The 25732-nt window shown below is 37.6% G+C and overlaps 1 protein-coding gene across 1 annotated transcript in view; it reads right to left on the bottom strand.

Moving 5' to 3' along the window:
• Nucleotides 1-25732, bottom strand: part of LOC133634052 (netrin-1) — a 186980-nt gene that overhangs the window by 37169 nt on the left and 124079 nt on the right. Inside the window, exons 3-4 of the mRNA XM_062027004.1 lie at nucleotides 10161-10310; nucleotides 6115-6168 (exon numbers count right to left, since the gene is read on the bottom strand). Of these exons, the coding sequence (XP_061882988.1) occupies nucleotides 6115-6168; nucleotides 10161-10310 (204 nt within the window). The remainder of the gene's footprint in view (nucleotides 1-6114; nucleotides 6169-10160; nucleotides 10311-25732) is intronic.

Genomic DNA, 25732 nt, shown 5'->3' on the forward strand with positions numbered 1-25732 from the left:
AAAGTTGACTGTTTGATTACAACTTCTAATATTTTTTTGGTTATATTATTTGTCATAAGCCTACGACTTTTTGGAAGTAAAATAAATTAAATTTATGTTGGATTACAACTTCTAAAATGTTTTCCTGTGAAATTTTTTTGCAAAAGATTCCGACTTAAAAAAAAAAAAAGATTTACGTTTGATTACGACTTTTAATATTTTTCTCTGTTAACATTTTTCACATAAGATTCCAACTTTTTGGTAAGAATAAAAAAGATTACTTTTTAATCATGACTTTTAATATTTGTTTCTGTTAACTTTTTTTTGTCATTAGATTCCAGCTTTTTGTAAAAAATTACAAAATTACGACCTCTAATATTTTTCTTTTAACTTTTTTTTACATAAGATTCCGACTTTTTCAAACTAAAAAAAGTTGACTGTTTGATTACAACTTCTAATATTTTGTCTGTTAAATTCTTTCTCATAAGACTACGACTTTTTGGAAGTAAAATAAATGTAATTTATGTTGGATTACAACCTCTAAAAATGTTTTCCTGATAACTTTTTATGTGAAAGATTCCGACTTTAAAAAACAAACCAAAAACACCTGACTTTTTGTAAAATATTACAAAATTACGACCTCTAATATTTTTCTTTTAACTTTTTTTACATAAGATTCGGACTTTTTGGAAATAAAAAAAGTTGACTGTTTGATTACAACTTCTAATATTTTGTCTGTTAAATTATTTCTCATAAGACTATGACCTTTTGGAAGTAAAATAAATGTAATTTATGTTGGATTACAACCTCTAAAAATGGATAAAATAAAGGATTCCGACTTTAAAAAAACAAAAAACAAAAAAAAAGATTTACGTTTCATTCCAACTTTTAGAATGTTTCTCTGTTAACATTTTTCATATCAGATTCCAACTTTTTGGTAGAAATAAAAGATTACTTTTTAATCATGACTTTTAATATTTGTTTCTGTTAACTTTTTTTGTCATTATATTCCAATTTTTTGTAAAAAAAAATTACAAAATTACGACCTTTAATATTTTTCTTTTAACTTTTTTTTACATAAGACCACAACTTTTTGGAAGTAAAATAAATGTAATTTATGTTGGATTACAACCTCTAAAAATATTTTCCTTTTAACTTTTTGCGCAAAAGATTCCGACTTTAAAAAAACAAAAACAAAAAAAACGGTTTACGTTTGATTACGACATTTAATATTTTTCTCTTAACATTTTTCACATAAGATTCCAACTTTTTGGTAGAAATAAAAAAGATTACTTTTTAATCATGACTTTTAATATTTGTTTCTGTTAACTTTTTTTTGTCATTAGATTCCAACTTTTTGTAAAAAATTACGACCTTTAATATTTTTCTTTTCACTTTTTTTTACATAAGATTCCGACTTTTTGGAAGTAAAAAAAAGTTGACTGTTTATTACAACTTCTAATATTTTGTCTGTTGAATTCTTTCTCATAAGATTACGACTTTTTGGAAGTAAAATACCTTTAATTTATGTTGGATTACAACTTCTAAAATATTTTCCTGTGAACTTTTTTTTGTCAGATTACGTTTTCTAAAAAATGTTTTTAACATTTCTGTTTGATTTTGATATTTTTTTTGTTAACTTTTTTTCTCATAAGATTAACTTTTTTCATATTGGGACATTTTGTCAGAAAAAAACCCCGAAATACTTTATTCACGGAGAATACTTTTTTATGTAATATTAAAACCTTTTACAGGACCGTTACTGAAATAATTTTAGCCTGATTGCGATTTTTTTCTTGAAATGCCACAAGATAATTCTCCAAAAATGACAACTTTTTTTTGACGAACAATTGAAAAAAACATTTCCTCCTAAGAGTCGTGTTTATGACGACCTTAGTGGAAACTTGTTACTCCAATAAAATCCCCACGCGTGTTCACCATGTTTACGATGCCACATCCAACAAGATGGTAGCTGCTCAAGAAGAAGCATAAGTAAGTTCAGAGAACCTTCCAGGGGGTCTCAAAGTGTAAATATGCAAGTTGGTCCGCAGCCTTGGCACGTCATGGCGTCAGAAAAGTCCACTTTGCCATCTGCTCAAATTCAAACAGACTCTCGAACGTAGACGAGGGAAATCCGGGAATTCTCCGGCGTGATTAGATGATCTCTAACGACGTGGTCCAACATGATGGTTGCAGGTTGTGTTTACACCAGTCCATGCATTCCAACACGTCCATGACAGGCCATGATTACAGTTTAGTTACAGCAGGATCTGCACCGAGCAAATATTTTTTCCGATACTTTTTATTGTTCGCTTTTTCACCGCGTCGCCCCTTGCCGAGTTGAGGAGACATTCCAAAACGGTATCGTGTCAAGTGGGGTGTGGGGGGAAGTGCACATATTCTGGCTCTGCACCACACACGCTGTCACGTCAACACAAAGCGTGAAACAGACGGAGACGATGGAGATGGAGGGGGAGGGGGAAAAAGCAGCGGGTGGTAAAGAAAAGAGGCGGAGCTGCAGCGTGAGGCAGTGACTGTGCCGTCAATCAAAGCTGTCCGGGGGAATGTTTCGGGCCCTCGGAGGCCACGGCGAAAGCTGCAGGAAGCGCTTACGAACACACCTCGGGCCTGGATGGCGGTGTCACGTGACTCAAGGGGTTCCAAAACACACTCCTTCAATCACTTGTACTTTTAGTCATCACCTATTGTTTGTGCAAAAAGCACATAAGTGCTGTCAATTACAATCCATCAACTTTTGCTCACTTAACTTTGTGTTAAGAATGCATGTTTCATTTATGTCCATATTTAATGCGTATGCAAGATAGTGGACTAAGAACTATTTTACTGTTTCAACTCAACTGTTACAAGGATTGTTGACTAATGTGACAACAATTATGGGTCCGTGTACCTTCCGTTCATTCTATTTCCAATTCTGTAAAGCAAATCAAAAAACAAAGTTAGGGCCGTTTTTCGATTTTTACTACATACGGCAGATTTGAAAACAAACATGAAAGGGTTGATTTTCATTAAAATATTGCTATAAAAATAGATTTTGTGCTCTTTTCCTTTTTATGGATTTTTTTTTCCAGATAAACACAAAAATCGAATATATGTTCATCCAAAATGCAAAAATGCGTGTTTATCTGTGTGATGACAAATTGAACCGGAAGCAGTATTTTAGCTATAGTTTTTAGCATAACGGTAACACCTTTGTTCAGCAGGAGTCCTATTGTCGTTTTAAAAAAGTGTAATTAAATAGTTGTCCAACTTTTGTTTAGGAAATGAAAATAGAAAAAATGGCCCGAAGTTTTAAGAATTCGAAATAGAATGAACAGAAAGTACACGGACCTGAACAAAGGTGTTAGCGTTATGCTAAAAACATGCTAAACACGAAGGAAAAGTGAAGTGAATCATATTTATATAGCGCTTTTTCTCTAGTGACTCAAAGCGCTTTACATAGTGAAACCCAATATCTAAGTTACATGTAAACCAGTGTGGGTGGCACTGGGAGCAGGTGGGTTAAGCGTCTTGCCCAAGGACACAACGGCAGTGACTAGGATGGCGGAAGCTGGGATCGAACCTGGAACCCTCAAGTTGCTGGCACGGCCACTCTACCAACCGAGCTATACCGCCCACAAGCTAAAATACTGCTTCCAGTTCAATTTGTCATCACATAGATAAACATGCATTTTTGCATTTTGGATAAACATGAATTAGATTTTTGTGTTTACCTGGAAAAAAAAAAATCCATAAAAGGAAAACAGCACAAAATCAAATGTTATGTCAATATTTGAATGAAAATCAACCCTTTTTTGTTTGTTTTCCAATCTGACTTATACAGTAAAAATAAAAAAACGGCCCTAACTTTGTTTTTTGATTTGTTTTTCAGAATTGGAAATAGAATGAACGGAAGGTACACAAACCATTTTAGTTTTTCCTTCGCGTTTAGCATGTTTTTAGCATAGCGGTTGTTCAACAGGAGTCCTATTGTCGTTTTAAAAAAGTGTCATTAAATAGTTGTCCAACTTTTGTTTCAGAAATAAAAAATAGAAGAAATGGCCTACATGTTTTGGGGGGATTTACATTGAAAAATTCGAAATCAAAAGAACAGGATGTACACGGATCATTATGTATACCAGCCAATCTGCATCTAACATTTTTTTTACAAATCAGATGAATCACACTTTTTCATTTTGATTAATCACAGTAAATTACTGTGCATAATTGAAACTTAGACTTCATATATTTTGAGGCAAAATCAATTTTATTGTCATTTTCTAAAAATGTGTTATTTAAATGCATGCCATTTATTCGGTTTAGCTAAAATTCTATTGAGGTGGATTTTGAAGTATAAATGAATGAATCTGCGTTCATACATGATTCATGCAATAGTTATTTTGTGGGAATCCTAGAAAAACTACAAAATAACGATTGAGCAAGTTTAATATTTTGCATTGTCATTTTGCCAAATGCGTTCGACAGCCCTAATAATATACTGTAATAATAAAATATCAGTTAATTATGTAATTGTCTCAGAATTTTGAAAATGTATCTAAAACACATATTCATATTTTTTTATTTAATATATGCATAAATAAATTGTTAGTATTTTTATTTTAAACAAAATGTTGCTGTCCATTTTTTGTTCAATGAAAATTTTACACATTTTAGGGGTGCTTTCCATCCCAAAAAGTATCTTATATTCAGTGCTGTCAAATGATTGCATTTAAAAAAAAATTGATTATTCACACTTTTGAGATTTGATTAATCGCATTTTAAATAACCTTAAAGTCCCCAATATTTTAACACAAATGCAGTTTAACTGTCAGGATGTTATAGATGGACATTTTAAAAATGTTTTACTTGACTGTACACCATTTATTTGCACAAAACATGCTTTGGGAACATGCTTTATCAGTATCATGCTTTGAAAAGCTGTGTACTAAAATGTGCTTCTTGTAGCCATTATTCTTCACTTCCTCATTTTGATTCAAATTTAAAAAAAACCCAGCACAAATTGTCATATTTATTTTTGTTTTGAAGGTTAAAATGTTTTATATATTGTCTTCCTGTTGCTGATCAATTTTAGTTTTTTTAAACATTTTTATTGAGTTTATTCAATTTTATGTTTCAGTATCAAATGGTTCAAGTCGGTCAAAAATGTTCATAGTTTAAATAAGGATTTATTTATCGTTTAGTCTCAGGCAAATTGATGCAGTTTAAATATTCTCTGGTACGGGCTAAAAAACAATGTTAATACAGTTATTCTCTGTTGATGTTTTCTTTAACGATAATGAGGATACAATTTTACTGTCTGCAGAAACAATTTGATATGTTCTTTTCCTAGGGTGGCGTAACGGAAAATAATTGAGAAGCACGCTCAAAATAAATATATACACGATTATTACAATAATGTTTGTGATTAATAGCATGAGTTAACACAATAACTTTGACAGCACTAATAATAATGCAATACTTTAATAGTAAAATATCAATTAATCATATAATTGTCTGAAAATTGAGCAACTTTACCTGAAATACAATGTTTTTATTTTTCGATTGAATTAAAAACATTTATGTATTATTGTCGGCACTCTTTTTTTGAATGTTTCACTTCTCAAACCAATGTTTTGCAATACTTCTTTCAGTGTCAATTTGTTCTACAATGCCAAGTTTTGTTTTTTTTCCAATACGAAAACTTACAGGCGGTGTTCTGGCTCCATAAAAAAGTCACACAATTTAGAGATGCTTTCCATCACCATCACCATCATTCTAATATACTGTTGAATAATAAAAGTCGTATAATAAAATGCACATGGCCTGACCTACATCATTTGTAAATGATCATAATTGCCTATTAATGGCTTGCAGAACCGTTGCAGTATAAAGTAATATGTACAGTATATACAGTTATTTATACCAGGGTTTCTGCTTATGTGTTTCAATATCAATCAATCAATGTTTATTTATATAGCCCTAAATCACAAGTGTCTCAAAGGGCTGCACAAGCCACAACGACATCCTCGGTTCACCAGCCACTAACATGCAGGAGTAAGACCTAATATTAAGCTCAGGCATGTGGGGAATAATGTACTTACTGTTCTATGCACAGGGTAGATATGATATTTGACTTACCCGAGGGCTCTTCTGTACTGCTGACTGCAGGTGTAGGCGGTGTAACAGGAATCTCTGCTCCAGGACCAAAGCACACAAATGCAACTTTCATCATTTGCTGCATCCAAAGTAGGAAACTTTCAAACAACATTCCCGATTCCGCATTATTAAATTAATTTCTGCAAAGTAGGAATTATTTTTTGTTATTATTTTTATATTTTTTTTGGCCCAAGTGGAAATATCAGAGTATCAGCCCACCAGGGGTGTCCAAAGTATGCTAATATCGACATGCTAGAGCTCTTTTTATATTTTTGCAGGTAAAAACCGAAGAGTCAAATATTTTTAGCGGGGGGGGGGGGGGGGGGGTGTTATTGTAGCGTCCCGGAAGAGTTAGTGCTGCAAGGGGTTCTGGGTATTTGTTCTGTTGTGTTTATGTTGTGTTACGGTGCGGATGTTCTCCCGAAATGTGTTTATCATTCTTGTTTGGTGTGGGTTCACAGTGTGGTGCATAATTGTAACAGTGTTAAAGTTGTTTATACGGCCACCTGTGTGACCTGTATGGCTGTTGACCAAGTATGCTTGCATTCACTTGTGTGTGTGAAAAGCTGTAGATATTAAGTGATTGGGCCGGCATGCAAAGGCAGTGCCTTTAAGGTTTATTGGCGCTCTGTACTTCTCCCTACGTCCGTGTACACAGCGGCGTTTTAAAAACTCATAAATTTTACTTTTTGAAACCGATACCGATAATCTTGAAACCGATACCGATAATTCACGATATTACATTTTAAAGCATTTATCGGCAGATAATATCGGCAGTCCGATATTATCGGACATCCCTACTAATTATGCAGGTATACACATTATGTCTGAAAATAAAAACCCGCGATAGAATGAATCAGCAAATTTCGAGGCACAATGTGGCGAGGGACGACTGTACTTCATCCAGAAATATTTAGCTAGCTAAGTAACAAGCTAACTCCTGTGTCGTCCGACATACCTCGGCTTTAAATGGTCCCATATACCCGACATACTGCCATGAAGAGCAAGTTCCGCTTTGCAAATTGAGCTAGTTCTTTAATGATTTTCTTTAACATATTTAGGGCAAAATGTTCCAACACTTTCAATGTTTTCCCAACCCTAAACTTTCTACACCAGTGATTCTCAAACTGTGGTACGAGCTCCATCTAGTGGTACGCAAAGAATCGCTGAATTGAAATATTTAAACACTATGTTACTGTTCAAACTGTGTCTAATGTTAAAGTGGCCCAACATATTAAAAATACTTGTGAAATAAAACCTCTGCCTTGTTTTGAATGAATATTTAGGTCTGCTGCGCTACTGTATTTCAATGTTGGTCGTATGAAGAGCCAAGTGTTTTCTGAGGTGGTACTTGGTGAATACCACTGTTCTATATGTTAGAATAATTATATTCAAGTTATCACAAAACTTTGTGCTGCAATGAGTTCCCGCCAAAAGACAAAAGCTGTCTTTGAACCTACCAAGAAGAAGGCTTGTAAAACTCCACTGTGTAGGATGGGAAGCAACATGAAGGTGTTCTGTTTCTTTCATGTATTGTAATCAACAGAAAGATATTGTCTTGACCCGAGATCTACAAATCGAAGAGGAAGCAGGACCAGACTCCCCTCCAGGCACTGCTTCTTTGAACTGTTTTACGACCTTTTCTGTGAAGTGTTTACGACCTTTTGTTTGAACTGTATTAATCAAGGGCGATGGCTGTTTACGACCACCGTCCCTTAGAAACAGCTGTTGCCATGTAATCAGGGAAAGTCCAAATAAAAGAGGAGGCGTACAATCTTTGACACTCTACAAGGGTACAGATGTACACGTTTCTCCTCACTGAGCCAAATTGAATTCTGTCTGTTTGATTCTTTGCTTCTTGTCTTGTTTAATAGATGTCATCAGTGTTTGAACCTGACACTATACCATCAATAATTTTTGTGCGATTAAAACAATTGTTTCTTTGTTTTTCTTGAGCTGCTGCGCTTGCCCTTGGCTCGCCTTTGCACCGCCAAGTATGAAGGCATCTAACGCCTTCTGAGGCTTGCGGGAAAAAGCGGGGCTTTGAAATAACCAATTGGATGAAGAAGTCAAACCAAAGTGTCAAAGGCACACATGCAGAAAGGAAGTCTCAGCTGTGCACAGGTGAACACGCCGATAGAAAAAGCAACCGATTTGAATCACCTCAGCGTTTAAAATAAATCTGACATTTCATGACTGATGGCTCAATAAAAAACGGAATGCTTTCCCAACTCAATGTTAAACATCGGCGTTGAGCCAAATTGGCCGCCAACGTCTCTGCAGATTTATGACTGGTGGTTTTGGAGCGCTGCAACCCATCACAGTCCTCACAATTAATGTGACTGTTGAATTCAAATACCCATTCATTCAATAATTTTGTCTTACTTAAAACAATATGCATGAATACTTTTAAACATGCTGTATTTAGAAATAGTACTTTATTAGGCATGGTGTATAATCCATATGCATCGGCCTTAGCATACCTCGGTAGCACTTAAGCATCCATCCATCCATCCATTTTGTACCGCTTATTCCCTTAGGCTCCAGCGCCCCCCGCGACCCCGATCTCAGCTACAATCGGGCGAAAGGCGGGGTACACCCTGGACAAGTCGCCACCTCATCGCAGGCACTTAAGCATTGTTTACACTATTTAGTGTCTGCTTACGTGAAGAATAGATTTTTTATGGTAATTATAAAAAGTAATTTTTATTTTTATTTTAAATTGGTATTTCTTTTATATACATATTTTTTTTCCAAGTTTTGCATTTTACATACAGCACTATAGCATTCAAAATTGTCCCCAAAATGTATAATAAAAACTTGTGGTTTTACACAGTAAAAAAATTATATTAAAAATAGACCGACATTTTATTGTGAATTCTAAAATCTGGAATGAAACCATATTCAGTGTTAATTTATTACATTTTATCACTTTTGTCGAAAAGGCTCCCAATACACGGACCACGCGCTGTGCGTGTAGGGCCCTGCGATCCGAGCGCATGTAAAATGTCAATAAATAAATGACAGGGAGTTTCATACAGAATTTTACCGTAAACATATGACTAGCTGCTTCCTGCTCTGTCACTGATTACACAAATTTCCCTGCACAGTCTCACTGGTTCGTGGTGCACGTTTTTAGTTCTGGCCTGGAAAGGCAGTGATACTGGATTCAAATCCTAATCGGAATTTATACAATTTGTACATTCATATATATATATATATATATATATATATATATATATATATATTAGGGGTGTAAAAAAAAAAGTATTTTCGAATGAATCACGATTCTTATTTGTAACGATTCTTAATCGATAAAACATTTTTTTTAACTATTTTATTTAAAAAACTATTGATTTTGACTCGAGAATCAAATCTGAAGCAAATCATGACCCCCGAGAATCGAATCGAATCGTGTTGAACCAAAAGATTTACCGACCTATATAAATAAAATTATATAATTTATATAATATATATCTATATATATATATATATATATATATATATATATATATATATATATATATATATATATATATATATATATATATATATATATATATATATATATATCCAGGGTAGAACAGAATATACGTTAGGTCAGGAAAAAACACAGAGGCTATTTCATCCTGACAAGCCTGTTTCTCAGGGTTCTCTGCTCCCTGAAACAGACTTGTAGGGATGAAATAGCCTCTGTGTTTTTTCCTGACCTAACGTAAATTATATAAACATACATATATGTATGTATATAATCATATATAATTTATACATAAATTATATAATATTAATTATATATTATATATATTATGATTTGTTTTAGTACAAAACATGCATCAAATTCAAGTTTGACCAAAAAAGTATAAAAATCGTTTCACATGAATAAAAAAGTAATGAAATAAATTTAGCCACTGGGCTTTGTAAACTAAGTCCTGCCATCGTGTGTAATAAAGCGTGTTCACATTGACGCGTGTAGCAGACAGCATGATATTAAAATATCACATTTCTTGGTCAAATCTGCTTTCACGTACTTATGCAGGGAGCAATGGGCGAGCGGCTCTGCTGGTAGCCTTTAGCGCAGCGGTTGCACGTGATACCCGTCACACCGTCTTTACAGGGACATTGTCCTGTGGTTTGGTTACAGGTTTTGCCGGCGGCACCCACGGGATGGCAATCACATGCTGTGAGGACACAGAAAAGAAAGAGAGAGGTACAGTGAGTGGTGGCACAGACACACACACACACACACATACACACATACATACATACATACATACACACATACACGTTTAAGATAAAGCTGAATCTACAGTATGAAGGGTGCAGCAGTACAGTAGGGTGATGGCAGTGTGTGGAGACAGGTGGAGGTGTGCACACAGCGGACAGGAGCATTTGTCACAATAAAGTGAACAATAAAATGTCGATAGCATTAAAAACACAACAGCATTGATTGATCGATTGAGACTTTTATTAGTAGGTTGCACAGTGAAGTACATATTCCGTACAATTGACCACTAAATGGTAACACCCGAATAAGTTTTTCAACTTGTTTAAGTCGGGGCACACATTTTCTAACAGCAACAATCAGCACAAACATTTGGAACAAGTTTGAAAATATTTGAAGAAGTTGGGGGGTTGCATGTGAATAAGAAAACAGTAAAAGCAAATAAAACTATTATAGGACTTGCAGGGTTTCCCCTTAGTGTAATTGAATACGGCATTTTTATTACCGCCACACCTTGAATATAAGTTGTTTTTTTACTTAAAAACAAATAAAGTTAATATAATATATTGTAGCCTCCATAAAAAAATCACACAAAGTTCCATGCTATTTTTAACTTTTATTACCAATCTTATGATAACAAATGGCACAATTCCAACAGTTTTACCTCCCGTGTACACACTTTAGGCCCCGTTTACACTAAGACGGATAAGGTTATCCAGGGTAAATCCCACCTAACCTTATCCGTCTCCACACACACAACAATGCCACCGTTTAAGACCCCCTGTTCCCTCCGTCCGCCGGCGCAACGCGACCTAGTACGCATGCGCGGAAAATGCACACGTCATAGTCACCTCCAGTGTTGCTTTGTGTGCAAGTTCTTAAATGTAACTTATCTGAACAATATCCAGTGTTGTGGTATTTCAATTAACTGGAATCCAGTGTGCTGTGGGGCCCTATTGTAGTGAATCACACCTGAGCCATCATAAATTAATCAAATCTTTATTAGACACGTAAACAATGTGATACTTCTCTTTGTTTCTAATGTCTATTTTCTATTTTCTGCTGGATCTACTCTCTATTTTATGCTGCTGCTGTCACATATACTGTAATATTGTACATGGTAATTGTTATATTTAGTCTATTTATACCTGCATTGTCCTTACACTTTCCATCATTGTAACTGAGCTACTGTGTTGAACATTTCCCTTGTGGATCATTAAAGTTTGTCTAAGTCTAAGTCTATAAAGAACATTTTACATCAATGAAACTAAGGATCTAGATATCTGGTCAGGACACTACTCACTCTTTTGCCTTCACCTTCATTGTCCATTAGTTTTTGGTGACTTTATATACTCTGGACCTAGACCAGACCTGGGCATTCTGCGGCCCGTGGGCCGCATCCAGCCCTGTGTACGTCCCTGTCCGGCCCGCGTGAGGCCAATCATAAATTACAAAATACATTTAAAAAAGTATCTATCTCGAGTGTGCAATACAACGGTGCTGCTTTTGTTTTGAAAAGTGTTATTTGTATTACTTCCGTGTGGACGTATGCTTGTGCGCGCAGCGGCAATCATAAATTACAAAATACATTTAAAAAAACATCTTTGTCGTGCGTGCAATACAACTGTGCTGCTTTTATTTTGAAAAGTGTTATTTATGGGCGGTCCGCCCGGTTATCCCAGAGACGCTAAAAAAAGAAAAGGTGATGACGAATGGCGTGTTTTCAACAAGACATGGACTGCCAAGTAAAGGTAAAGCCGTGTGCTCAATAAAAGTTTAAAAAGAGCGTCAGACTTGGTGTGCACTTCTTCTGGACGCTACAATTGGTGGCAGAAGTAAAACTTTGCGCATACTGCACTGCTTAATTGTGTGCGCAGCCTGCTACGTCATCGAGAGGTTAGTGCCACGTGAGGAGCTTGCCGCAGAGAGAGAGAGAGAGAGAGAGAGAGAGAGAGAGAGAGAGAGAGAGAGAGAGAGAGAGAGAGAGAGAGAGAGAGAGAGAGAGAGAGAGAGAGAGAGAGAGAGAGAGAGAGAGAGAGAGAGAGAGAGAGAGAGAGAGAGAGAGACAGACAGAGAGAGAGGCAGTGTCTACAGGTGCAGCTCACAGTGCTTGCCATGGGGGAATTCCGCCCTCAATGAAGACTCCCAGGTTTGATGGCAAGGCAAACTGGGAGGCATTTCATCCCACTTCTGACATCAATTGTAGCGTCCAGAAGAAGTGCACACCAAGTCTGACGCTCTTTTTAAACTTTTATAGAGCAACCTATACTAACACAGCTCAACTTATCTCGTTCTTTCCACACGCACAGCTATCCTCACACCTCATTTCCGCAACAGCAATGCTTCCTCCTTCTTCGCCAATTACCTTACAGGCGTGCTACGTTCACAACAAAGAGGATGCAGGATAAAGTGACAGAAATTGAAATTTTTGCATGGTATTATACATCAGGAAATGTTGTGTAAGAAAGTGTTAAAAATAAAACCATCAAAAGCCATCTGCTTTTGTATAAAGATAAGTTATGTTGAATTAAAATATTATTATTTTTTATCTTACGGTACATCAAAAATAATTTAAGCAAAATTTAAATTAAATATTGTCGGTGTGGCCCTCCAGCAGTGCTCGGGTTGCTCATGCGGCCCCCGGTAAAAATTAATTGCCCACCCCTGACCTAGACGTTGAGTCCGCGACATACATGGCGGACAATAACTGATACAGTCTGCTTTGGCAGTCCAAATGCATTCTCTGTTTTCCTCGACGGCCAGGTAATACAAAACACACGCTACCTTTTTTATCACATCCACGGGAGCTCACATTCTCGTTGACTCTCCTTCGACAAATGGACGAAGTTTTTCGCTTAGTAGAAACACAGCAGACCCGCCCGGACATTCGAAAGTTCTCGTCTGAGAAGTGTTGTATCCCAAATAGCTGCAATCACTTTCTGTTAAGGTATTCATGTGTGATTTCCACAAGCGTCTGTACAGACGGAAGGAGAAACACGGGCATGTCTGGATGACTCGCCTCCATATTTCCAGTGGTTAGCTCCGAGTTACGAAACCGCTTTATTATGAAGCTGGCTATGGCGCGTTCTTTCTGATGTCACTTCCTGTGTGGGCGAGGTCTTTCTGGAGTCACTTCCTCTCCGAACTCACTTTGTAAACGATCAAATGAATCCATACATAGCTAAGTGCCGGAGATTCAAGAATTAGACTGCTGACTTACCTGTGTAAAAATTTGCCCGAGGAGGGGAACCTTAAACGCTGGTTTAGTGTGGCTGACACGGGGCTTAGGCTAAATCATTATTCGTTTAAGGGGTTAAACGACTTTAGTGTAGACATGGCCTTAGTCTCCGTGAGTACGCGCTTCCACGCCGGATACAAAAAACCACTTCCTCATTCTCCACCAATCACCTTTCAGGCGCGGACGGTGTGTTTGCAAACATGCCCCAAGTGGAGGAGTTCAAGTAACTCAAGAGTCTTGCTCACGAGTGAGGGAAGAGTGGATCGTGAGATCGACAGGCGGATCGGTGTGGCGTCTTCAGTAATGCGGACGCTGTATCGATCCGTTGTGGTGAATAAGGAGCTGAGCCGGAAGGCAAAGCTCTCAATTTACCAGTCGATCTGCGTTCCCATCCTCACCTATGGTCATGAGCTTTGGGTTATGACCGAAAGGACAAGATCACGGGTACAAGCGGCCGGAATGAGTTTCCTCCGCCGGGTGGCGGGGCTCTCCCTTAGAGATAGGGTGAGAAGCTCTGCCATCCAGGAGGAGCTCAAAGTAAAGCCGCTGCTCCTCCACATCGAGAGGAGCCAGATGAGGTGGTTCGGGCATCTGGTCAAGATGCCACCTGAACGCCTCCCTAGGGAGGTGTTTAGGGCACGTCCGACTGGTAGGAGGCCACGGGGAAGACCCAGGACACGTTGGGAAGACTATGTCTCCCGGCTGGCCTGGGAACGCCCCGGGATCCCCCGGGAAGAGCTGGACGAAGTGGCTGGGGAGAGGGAAGTCTGGGCTTCCCTGCTTAGGCTGCTGCTAAGACTCATACAAGGCTTTTAATTTTTTGCAGCTCCAGACAGATTTGTTTTTTGTACTTTTGGCCCCATGCAGCTTTTTCAGCATTTTGGGTTGCCTACCCTGTACTAGGTGCTAGCATACAGACCATTAGCATATTATCATTTAGTAACTATTCTAATGTGAAGCAGTATTTATAGATAGTTGCTTAACACTACGTTGTATTTTAGGATATTAGCCGACTGATAGATGGATGTATAGTCCTTAAGGGAATTTTGGCCACATGTTAGCATCACAGTTGTTAGCATATTAACATTGTATCCATCGTCATATAATAAAGTATCTGCCTACATGTTGTTCTTCACCTTTCTAAATGACTAAAATAGATGGAAAAAGTAAACAATATCTGTAAAAAGAAAAAATGCTACGGCTTTGACAACTTCACATTAAAATCAGCACGTCAAATGTAATCAAACGCTGACAGAAATTGCGAAAACGTGTGTGGCCCACTTCCCCCGAGGATCCAATAACGAAAAGACAAACCTAATTGCCTGTTTGCGATTAACGCTGGCCTTTGAATGTCAGTCACACTTCCTCACTGGGTGACTGCAAGGGGGTCTCTGTGAGCACATGTGCTCCAGGAATGTAATCACCATCCAAATGTTGTACTTTAAGTCCAAAAGGTTGATTTATGACAGCGCGTGTTGAGTCATAGTTGTCTGTGAGCTAGCTCTGGCGTTTCATCTCACTTGTGGGTGAGAAATAACCGTTTTTCCACACAGCCCGTACTGTAAACTCCACCAGGCTAATCCGGAGCAGAACAGCTAGTCTGTCAACTTACACCTCATCTATCACTTCTACTTTTTAACTTGTAAAAACCCACACAAACACTGACTGTCATCAAACTTTCACTGATACATCTATCAACCAGTCATTTTCCAAAATTGATGCTGATTTAAGTCCTTAGTCACTGTCAAAACTTGCAAAAGTGAATTATGCACTTTTAAACTCCTCTGTGGCCTTTTAATCGTAATAATGTTACTTTCTTATTAGTGGTTACATGTTCTATGTCTAACTTGGAACAAGTCTGTAAAAACGTTTTACGACTACCGGAATTGGGCAGGACCATGTCTCACTCATGCCACAGATGGGCTCATGCATAGTCATCCCACTTCTGACGCTAACGTGCCAGGCTTTTTGGCATGCTTGTAAAATTCTGGAGGCGGACTCATGTCCCTCAAAGGTGCTTCATTCCAATTATCGTCTTGCTTCACCCAACTCCAAAATCTATTGCACAGGTATCACTTCTCCTTCCAAACAGCAACATCACAAATGGTCTCACGGCAAATTGTCCAACTTCTGTAATCATTCGTTGCAAAAAAATCCAAACACCCTCAACCCAGAGTTCAACCTGGGTCTAATTGTTGTGAGGGGTCCCATTCCTATTATCCTTGTACTTCTCCCATGTCGATTAAACAGGGTTCCCCTGTCCTTGCAACTAGCGAGGCCACTGTGTCTAATCGTCCCCCTTCTGAGTGTTGTAGAGCCTTAAATAGATGTATCCTTAATCCAGGTCTAAAATCTAAGGCATTTTAACATGTTAGAAACATTTAAATAAAACAGATGTAGCCCTCACAGGTGTCCCATTCTATCCATCTTTGTGCTTTACCCATCTCCATAGACATGTCATGTCTAATCATCCCACTTCTGACACCATTTGTTTTATAACCTTAAAGAGAAGTATATTTAACCCAGATTTAAACCAATGTCTAAAAGGTTTAGAATAAAATGTAAGTATGTTTATCATGATAGCAAAATTTACAAAACATAACAATGTCCCTCATAGGTGTCCCAAATTAATCTTTGTGCTTCACCTACCTCCATAGACCCTGAGAGTCTAATTATCCCACTTCTGAAACCCTTAAAGAGAAGAATATCCTTGACCTAGTTTTATATCCAGGCTTAAAAATCTCAGTTAAAGTTTAATGGTTTTTAAACATGGTAGCCATAAAAAACAGACCTTTGTCTCTCACAGGTGTCCAATTCTATTTAGTTTTGTGTTTCACACATTTCATACACAGCACATTTGTAATCATCCCACTTCTGACACCATTTGTCGCAGAATCCTAAAGAGAAGTATCCTTTACCAAAGTTCATACCCAGGTCGAAAAGGCTCAGACTAAAGTGTAAAGACTTTTAACATGGTAGCCAAATCCACAAAGCAGACCTATGTCCCTCAAAGCTTCCATGTAACTTTTTGATTCACCCATCTGCACAAAGGCTGCATGTCTAATCATCCCACTTCTGGCACAGTATATTACAGTACCCTCAACTCAGAACCTGTGGCAAACAGACTGATACCAGGTTTTCCGAATGGGGGACACCACGAATTACCTCACGGCTAATCATCACACTTCTGAAGACAAAGAAGATGAACTGAGAATTAGTACCATCAAATCCTGATTTTCACTCAGGTATAATTTCGAGAAAATTGTAAGGGTCTTTGGCAATGCAGCTCAATTCTAGAGGAATATCGATGTCTAATTGTCCTAAGGAAGGGGTCGACAACCTAAAATGTTAAAGGAGCCATATCGAACCAAAAATACAAAAGAGTCGCAAAAAATTAAAAGCCTTATATAAGTGTTATAATGAAGGGAACACATGATGTAAGTCTCTATATTAGCTATATTAGCCTACTATCAAAATGACTATGTGTCGCAGGCTGATGCAAATCTTTGTTGACAGCAATGTTGACATTTAATATTTATTCTACACATTTTTACAACATTGGAAAACATTAGTAAAATGGAGGCTTCTCTGAGGGTGAGATAACTCCTGGAAATTACTGGCTTAGAATTACCAAAGGTATAGATGTGTGTGTCCAAGTTAAAGGAAACGTCAGGCTGTCTTCTTCTAATGGTTTTAATACAATCTTAGCAAGCTGTTTAACGTTTGCTGTGGTCTGGAACAACACGGCACACAAACAACTATCAGAAATGCAGCCAATATTACACACAGATAATATGTCATAGACACACAAATATAAATGAAATTCACAGAGGACACAAGTAAAGGAAATTAAATGAGCTCAAATATACAAAATGAGGCATAATGATGCAATATGTTCATACAGCTAGCCTAAATAGCATGTTGGCATCGATTAGCTTGCAATCATGCACTGACCAAATATGCCTCATTAGCACTCCAACAAGTCAATAACGTCAACAAACCTCACCTTTGTGCATTCACGCACAGCATAAAACGTTTGGTGGACAAAATGAGACAAAGAAGGAGTGGCATAAAGCACGTCTTTCTGTGGCAGCGTCAGAGACAGTCATACATGTAAACAAACTGTTGCGCCACAGTCAACAGTGCGTTTAAGGACTGCCGAAATTAGTAGGACAAAACGGTGCTCGACAAATACTATTAAACAGTGGGCTTTCTAAAAAATGGGGAGGTTTGTGTCATGTTTGTCTTCCTACAGAAACCATATTAAAACAAAAAATATATTTCCCCCTCCCCCATCTTTTTCCATTTTCATACATTTTTGAAAAAACTCCAGGGAGCCACTCGGCCGACGCTAAAGGGCCACATACAGCGCTAGAGCTGCGGGTTGCCAATCCAATCCAATCCACTTTATTTATATAGCACATTTAAAAAAGCAATAGAAGTTTCACAAAGTGCTGCACAGAAGTTAAGACAAACATACTAGAAGTGTTAGTAATATAAAACATTTAACTATAAAAGAGTAAATTCATAAAATACATCAGAGAAAATAAAATAGACTAAAATCACACAACTCTCATGCTGCTTTAAAAGCCAAAGCGTAAAAAATATGTTTTAAGACGTGATTTAAAAGTCATTAAAGAGGGAGACATCCGAATAACAATAGGGATATTGTTCCAAAGTTTTGGAGCCACAGCAGAAAATGCACAATCACTTTTGGATTTCAAACGGGTTTTTGGGACGACAAGAAGAAACTGATCAGCTGACCTCAGAGACCTTGTGAGGGTGTCCATGTTTAAAAGGTCTGACATATATTGTGGCGCTAATCCGTTAAGAGATTTAAAAACAAACAACAATATTTTCAAATGAATTCTAAAATGAAGTGGGAGCCAGTGAAGGGATTCTAAAATGGGGGTGATGTGTTCATGTTTTTTTAGTGCCAGTTAAAAGGCGAGTAGCAGCATTTTGGACTAACTGCAATCGAGCGATTGAGGCATGGTTGATACCCACATAGAGGGAGTTGCCGTAGTCCAAACGTCATGAAATAAAAGCATGGATTACCCGCTCAAAGTCGTTAAAAGATAAAACTGATTTAATTTTTGCTAAAAGTCTTAGATGATAAAAACTAGATCGTACAACGGAGTTAACCTGCTGCTCCAATTTAAAATCTTTGTCGAACTTAAATCCAAGATTTGTGACTGTTGGTGTTGAATAAGGCAGTGTTTTTCAACCTTTTTTGAGCCAAGGCACATTTTTTGCGTTGAAAAAATCCGGAGGCACACCACCAGCAGAAATCATTAAAAAACTAAACTCAGTTGACAGTAAAAAGTCGTTGTCGCAATTGTTGGATATGACTTTAAACCATAACCAACCATGCATCACTATAGCTCTTGTCTCAAAGTAGGTGTACTGTCACCACCTGTCACATCACGCCGTGACTTATTTGGACTTTTTTGCTGTTTTCCTGTGTGTAGTGTTTTAGTTCTTGTCTTGCGCTCCTATTTTGGTGGCTTTTTCTCTTTTTTTGCTATTTTCCTGTAGCCGTTTCATGTCTTCCTTTGAGTGATATTTCCTGCATCTACTTTGTTTTAGCAATCAAGAATATTTCAGTTGTTTTTATCCTTCTTTGTGGGGACATTGTTGATTGTCATGTCATGTTCGGATGTACTTTGTGGACGCCGTCTTAGCTCCACGGTAAGTCTTTGCTGTTGTCCAGCATTCTGTTTTTGTTTACTTAGTAGCCAGTTCAGTTTTAGTTTCGTTCTGCATAGCCTTCCCTAAGCTTCAATGCCTTTTCTTAGGGGCACTCACCTTTTGTTTATTTTTGGTTTAAGCATTAGATACCTTTTTACCTGCATGCTGCCTCCCGCTGTTTCCGACATCTACAAAGCAATTAGCTACCTGCTGCCACCTACTGATATGGAAGAGTATTACACGGTTACTCTGCCGAGCTCTAGACAGCACCGACACTCAACAACAACACATAATTTGTAGATTATAATCACTGGTTTGCAAAAAATATTTTTAACCCAAATATGTGAAATTAGATAATCTCCCACGGCACACCAGACTGTATCTCACAGCACACTAATGTGGTTGAAAAGCACTGGAATAAGGCACCAGGGGGTCCATGTCACTGGGGTGAGCAGTCTGTTTTACTTTTGAGTCAAATAAAATAATTTCTGTCTTGTTCTCATTTAAGTTTAGTTTGCCGACCCCCGTCCCAGTGCTTACCTATCTCTGATGCGTATTGCACACGGGTAATCTTTCCCTTCAGATTTGGACTACGTACAGTCATCCCACTTCTGACACCACACACATAACAGTAGTAGTTTACGGATGTGGCTTATGACCGTGTAAAATTCGATTTGCTCGTTCGTTTTCAGCCCTACCCTCGACGCCGTCTGATAACGATGATTACTTACCTCCAGTTGCCTTTTGGCAAGCAAAGCAAACGTGGCAGATCTGCATTGTGTTGCAAGAGGTTTATCTCTGGAGTAGTGCTTGCTTCTGTCGCAGCTCTTATCTCATTCCTTTGAGGCTACTGGTGCTGTTCACACATATTAACAACTCCTTACGCCTCCCTCTTAGGATTTGTATTTGTTGGAGCGTTTATCAGACTAATCTGTCAATGCTATCATTGCTTGCTCTAGGTTAGAAGAGGAAACAAGCGTCTTTCACACAGATGTACCTCAAAATTGGCGTATCAGAGACGTAACAGTAGAATCTGCATTTACTTTACCACAGCAAGACGGTTTATCCCAAACCCATAATTAAAGACAAACTTTACATTCCTTTTTCTGACTTATGGTTTTTCCCTTCCGTGCACCTTTCACACCTCTGACACGACCTATGAAACTGTAAAAATTTGCGGTTCACCTTGACCCAACAAGGGAAAATGTCCGCCTCAGATAGGCAGTGTGACAGAAGCTACAGACACACACATGGTCTTGAAAGCAGCGTAAAGGTCTGCCCAGCACATCTTTAGGCAAGTAAATTTGGAAAAACGTCAGCAAGATTTGAGGCAATGTAGGGCAAAGAGCAATCGGAACCATCAGGCTGGGTTAGGGTTCTGGCGTTAAGGCTCTTCCCGCCCACCTACACATGGTCTGTATTCAGCCTCCTTGTCCACAGATTGCGTGACAAATTGCCGACCCGCCTTTTTGGCTTGCTTCGGGAAATCTTCAACGAGCCTTTCCGACTTAAGTGCGTGTCCACTTAGCGCTTAAGTGGCCGTGTGCTCTGCTTCATGGCCACTCCAGATAGATTGGGCTGATATAGGGGACAAGAGTCCAAGACGGTGGTTTGGCAAAATACCCTACAAAACCACTTTTAATGATAATAAATGCATTCTGTACATGCCTGATAAATTGTACCATAAGGGTAAAATGACAAGTATTACTTACTTAAACCTTTACACACATACCAGTGTTGGCGTTAAGGCACTTTTTGTGTCTTTTTACTAGAGATGTCCGATAATATCGGGCTGCCGATATTAATGAATGCTTTCAAATGTAATATCGGGAATTATCAGTATCGGTTTCAAAATTATTGGTATCGGTTTCAAAAAGTAAAATGTATGACTTTTTAAAACGCCGCTGTGTACACGGACGTAGGGAGAAGTACAGAGCCCCAATAAACCTTAAAGGCACTGCCTTTGTGTGCCGGCCCAGTCACATAATATCTACGGCTTTTCACACACATAAGTGAATGCAAGGCATACTTGGTCAACAGCCATACAGGTCACACTGAGGGTAGCCGTATAAACAACTTTAACACTGTTACAAATATGCGCCACACTGTGAACCCACACCAAACAAGAATGACAAACACATTTCGGGAGAACATCCGCACCGTAACACAACATAAACATAACAGAACAAATACCCAGAACCCCTTGCAGCACTAACTCTTCCGGGACGCTACAATATACACCCCCCGCTACCCCCTAAACCTCCCCCCCCTGCCCACCTCAACCTCCTCATGCTCTCTCAGGGAGAGCATGTCCCAAATTCCAAGCTGCTGTTTTGAGGCATGTTAAAAAAAGAATGCACTTTGTGACTTCAATAATAAATATGGCAGTGCCATGTTGGCATTTTTTTCCATAACTTGAGTTGATTTATTTTGAAAAACCTTGTTACATTGTTTAATGCATCCAGCGGGGCATCACAACAAAATTAGGCATAATAATGTGTTAATTCCACGACTGTATATATCGGTATCGGTTGATATCGGAATAATTAAGAGTTGGACAATATCGGAATATCGGATATCGGCAAAAAAGCCATTATCGGACATCTCAACTTTTTACGCATTGAAATCAGAAAGGACACGCAATTCCGGAAGCCTGCGGACTCTGATTTGTTTTTTGTTTTTTTTACTGCCCGGTTTGCTTGTTTTATTTTTATTTGATGGATTATCGCTTTACGCCGGTGTTTTGTTTTATTTATATTTGCCGGGTCAAATTTCCGTCCCCGTTTATTGAGTTTTTATTGGTCATAAATTTTGATACGCCGAAAGTTTTATCAACCACAAATACTGCCTCAGTTTGCACTCGGACAACTTTACCGCGAGGGGCTGCCAAAAGAAAGACTTCATGGTAAACACTAATTAAATGAAAATATAGAATATAGAAAAAAATACGGGCAGCGGTAAAGTTTCGATCCATGAAGGAAAGAAGAAGGTGAATGAATGTTTATAACTGAATACATTTACATATGCATAAACATTTGTTTTCTTTTGTATTATTTTTTTAATAACTTCAGTAACGTTTATGAGAACCTTTTTCCAAAACACAATATAAAATGTGAGATATAACAGGATAATGCATACATTTATCATTTGTTTTCAAAACGGTTACTAAAAAGTGGGACCCCAAAAATTTACTGTGGGACCCCATTTTTATGACTTGATGGGGTCCCTGGGACCCCATTTTGCAAATTGCGAGCGCCAACACTGCATACATGCAAATTTTAAAATTTTACCATCCAATTTTCAATTTGATTAAACTGACAAAGTTTAAGAAACTTTTGAGTTTATTTTTTCCAAAAGCTTTACAAAAACATCTCCTCATAAATTTTATTGCCAGACTCACTGAAATACAAATACATTTCAACTTTAAACCGCAGAATGTAATTGTACTACCGGTGGACTAGTGTTTTCCTGATACCAATATTTTGGTACCGGTACCAAAATGTATTTCGATACTTTTCACTACTTTTCGCTACTTTTCTAAATAAAGGAGACCACAAAAATTTTCATTATTGCCTTTATTTTAACAAAACATCTAAGGGTACATTAAACATATGTTCCTTATTGCAAGTTTGTCCTTAAATAAAATATTGAACATACAAGACAACTTGTCTTTTAGTAGTAAGTAAGCAAACAAAGGCTCCTAATTTAGTCTGCTGATGTATGCAGTAACATATTGTGTCATTTTCCATTCTATCATTTTGTCAACATTATTAAGGACAAGTGGTAGAAAACAAATTATTAATCTACTTGTTCATTTACTGTTAATATCTGCTTACTTTCTCTTTTAACATATTCTATCTACACTTCTGTTAAAATGTAATAATCACTTATTCTTCTGTTGTTTGATACTTTACATTAGTTTTGGATGATACCACAAATTTAGGTATCAATCCGATACCAAGTCGTTACAGGATCATACATTGGTCATATTCAAAGTTCTCATGTGTCCAGGGACATATTTCCTGAGTTTATAAACATAATATACTTTTTTTTTAAAAGAAAGAAGATTTTGTGATACTAAAAAATATTGATGTAATCATAGTAGTATCGACTATACACTCCTGTACTTGGTGTCATTACAGTGGATGTTAGGTGTAGATCCACCAATGGCGTTTGTTTACATTTTGACACCGGTGAGCTACGGTGTGTAGTGAAACATGTTTAGCTATTCCTCGTCCTGCAGGGATGATACTTGGAGGCGAGGATTAGGGATTTAGAAGTAGCTAAAACACTGCAGACACTTTGATCAGTGATTGGTTTGGAGTGATCAATAGGAAGGTGTTTCTTACCAAAAAGAGCGTTGAACTGGTATTTGTACCTTTAGGTTAAGAATGTTAACATGCTAGCGAAAACTGTTGTCTAATACTGTACCTTCTACAATAGACTATTTCTACACACATTATTTCTTCTACCACAAGAATGGAGAAAATATATTAAAAATATGTCCCAAAACAGATTCGGGTTAGAAAGTAATGGATCATTTTGACGTTTTTGAATATTTTCCAAATGTTGATATTCCTTGCGATAATACGTACCACGAAACCAGATTTGAACGCAGGTCTTTTTGGTCTTGTAGCCAACCTTTTGTTTTTATATAATGTATGAGAGTATTCTTTTTGAATTGTTTGTCGTTTATTTGTATCAACTGATTTTACAATAATGTCATAAATCACATTTTTATCATAAATTATAAACATATTTTTTTACAACTCATGACTTATGTTTTCAAAATTGAGATTTTGCAAAGTGCGAGCTAATACCTGTAAATTTACATTTATGACATTTATTCTTTTTTTTGTTTAAAATTTTACATATGTGTAAGTAACCCACACAAAATAAATATAGACCAAAAAAAAAAAGTTTTCTGTACAGGACGGTTAGCAGGTAACAAATGCGTTGTTTTGCCAACAGGATCTTTTTTCCAACAATTCTTTGAGTTTATTCAAAGCTAAACCACCAGCGTCAAATAATGTATGTACGACATTTTTCCTCAAAATACGATCAGTGACTCCTGGTATGCTAAGTTGTCATTTCCCATCTGGCAACCCTACTTAATGCAGTTGCTTTATGTCGTTGTTGCTCGTATTCATCTGCTTGCTAATTGCCTGCTCATAGCTAGTTACTCTCCACCCTAATGCTGTTTCAGATAAGCGTCCAAGTGTACTAATAAACACTTAAGGCCTCATCTACTAAAAGGTATGCGTGTATGAAAACTAAAATGTAGGAAATATATTGTTACAATATATCTCCTATATTCAGTGTTGGGACTAACGTGTTACTTGCTGTAACGCCGTTATTTTCGGCGGTAACTAGTAGTCTAACGTGCTATTTTTTATATTCAGTAACTCAGTTACCGTTACTACATGATGCGTTACTGCGTTATTTTACGTAATTTTTTATGTAGTATCGGCTAGAAACTGAGAAGATCTGAGTGTGTTTTACTGGGGGGGGGGGGGCATGTCTGTGTTTACTAACAAGACATCATGGCGGAGCCAAAGTCGAGTTTCTTAACATGGAGATATTCTCACTACTTTTCTTTTGTCGAGCACAAAGAAAATAACATTTTAGTTCAATGTAAGTTGTATCTTGGATCAAAGATCCCATCTACTGCCCAAAACAGCAAATCACATTTGCTGAAACAGCTACAAAAGCAACATGCTTCGACAAAGCTAGTAAAGAGAGACACACTTCACCTCCACCTCCACCTAAGGATTTTAACGGAGGGACTGCTAGCCAGGACAACATTGATAGAGCCATTGCAGCGTATGTGCTAGAAGACATGCAGGCTATTTCTACAGTGGAGTCATCCGCTTTCAGGCAGCTAATTAGCATGATATCGGGCATCAAACAGCAAATGGCACAGAAAACATTTTCCACGTACCTGGACACAGTGGACAGTGAGTACATAAACATGGAAAGCAAGCTAAAGAAAACACTCCAAACTCTGCCTCTGCTCATCATTCATCACTGAAGGTACACACACTCTGTCAATTCTCTTATATACTCTTTCATTCTAGACTTCTAAAGTGTTTGATTATCACATCACTCTAAATGTATAGACTATAAAGTTCACAAACATATAGAGGGATGCTAGTGGGCCAGGCCAATCTTTCCTTATCTCTAAACTAAAACTGGGGAAATGTGTAGAGTGTTCTGGGCTTCAGACATGATTTTATTTCAAAATTCCTTGAGAGAAAAAAACACCTGGTTAGGCTTTGTGTATGTAGTGTGTACCTTCCTTGGTTTACAGATATGTTGTTATTGTGCTGTTTGTTACTTATGTATGTTATGTTGCAGCTATTTAAAATGGTGTCGTCAATTTGTTCTGGTTTGAAACAAATTGGCCCTTTGTAACATATCTTTGTCTTTGTGTGTTGTATGTAGAGCAC

The sequence above is a fragment of the Entelurus aequoreus genome, linkage group LG18 (assembly GCF_033978785.1).
Source record: "Entelurus aequoreus isolate RoL-2023_Sb linkage group LG18, RoL_Eaeq_v1.1, whole genome shotgun sequence".
Taxonomy (NCBI): Eukaryota; Metazoa; Chordata; class Actinopteri; order Syngnathiformes; family Syngnathidae; genus Entelurus; species Entelurus aequoreus.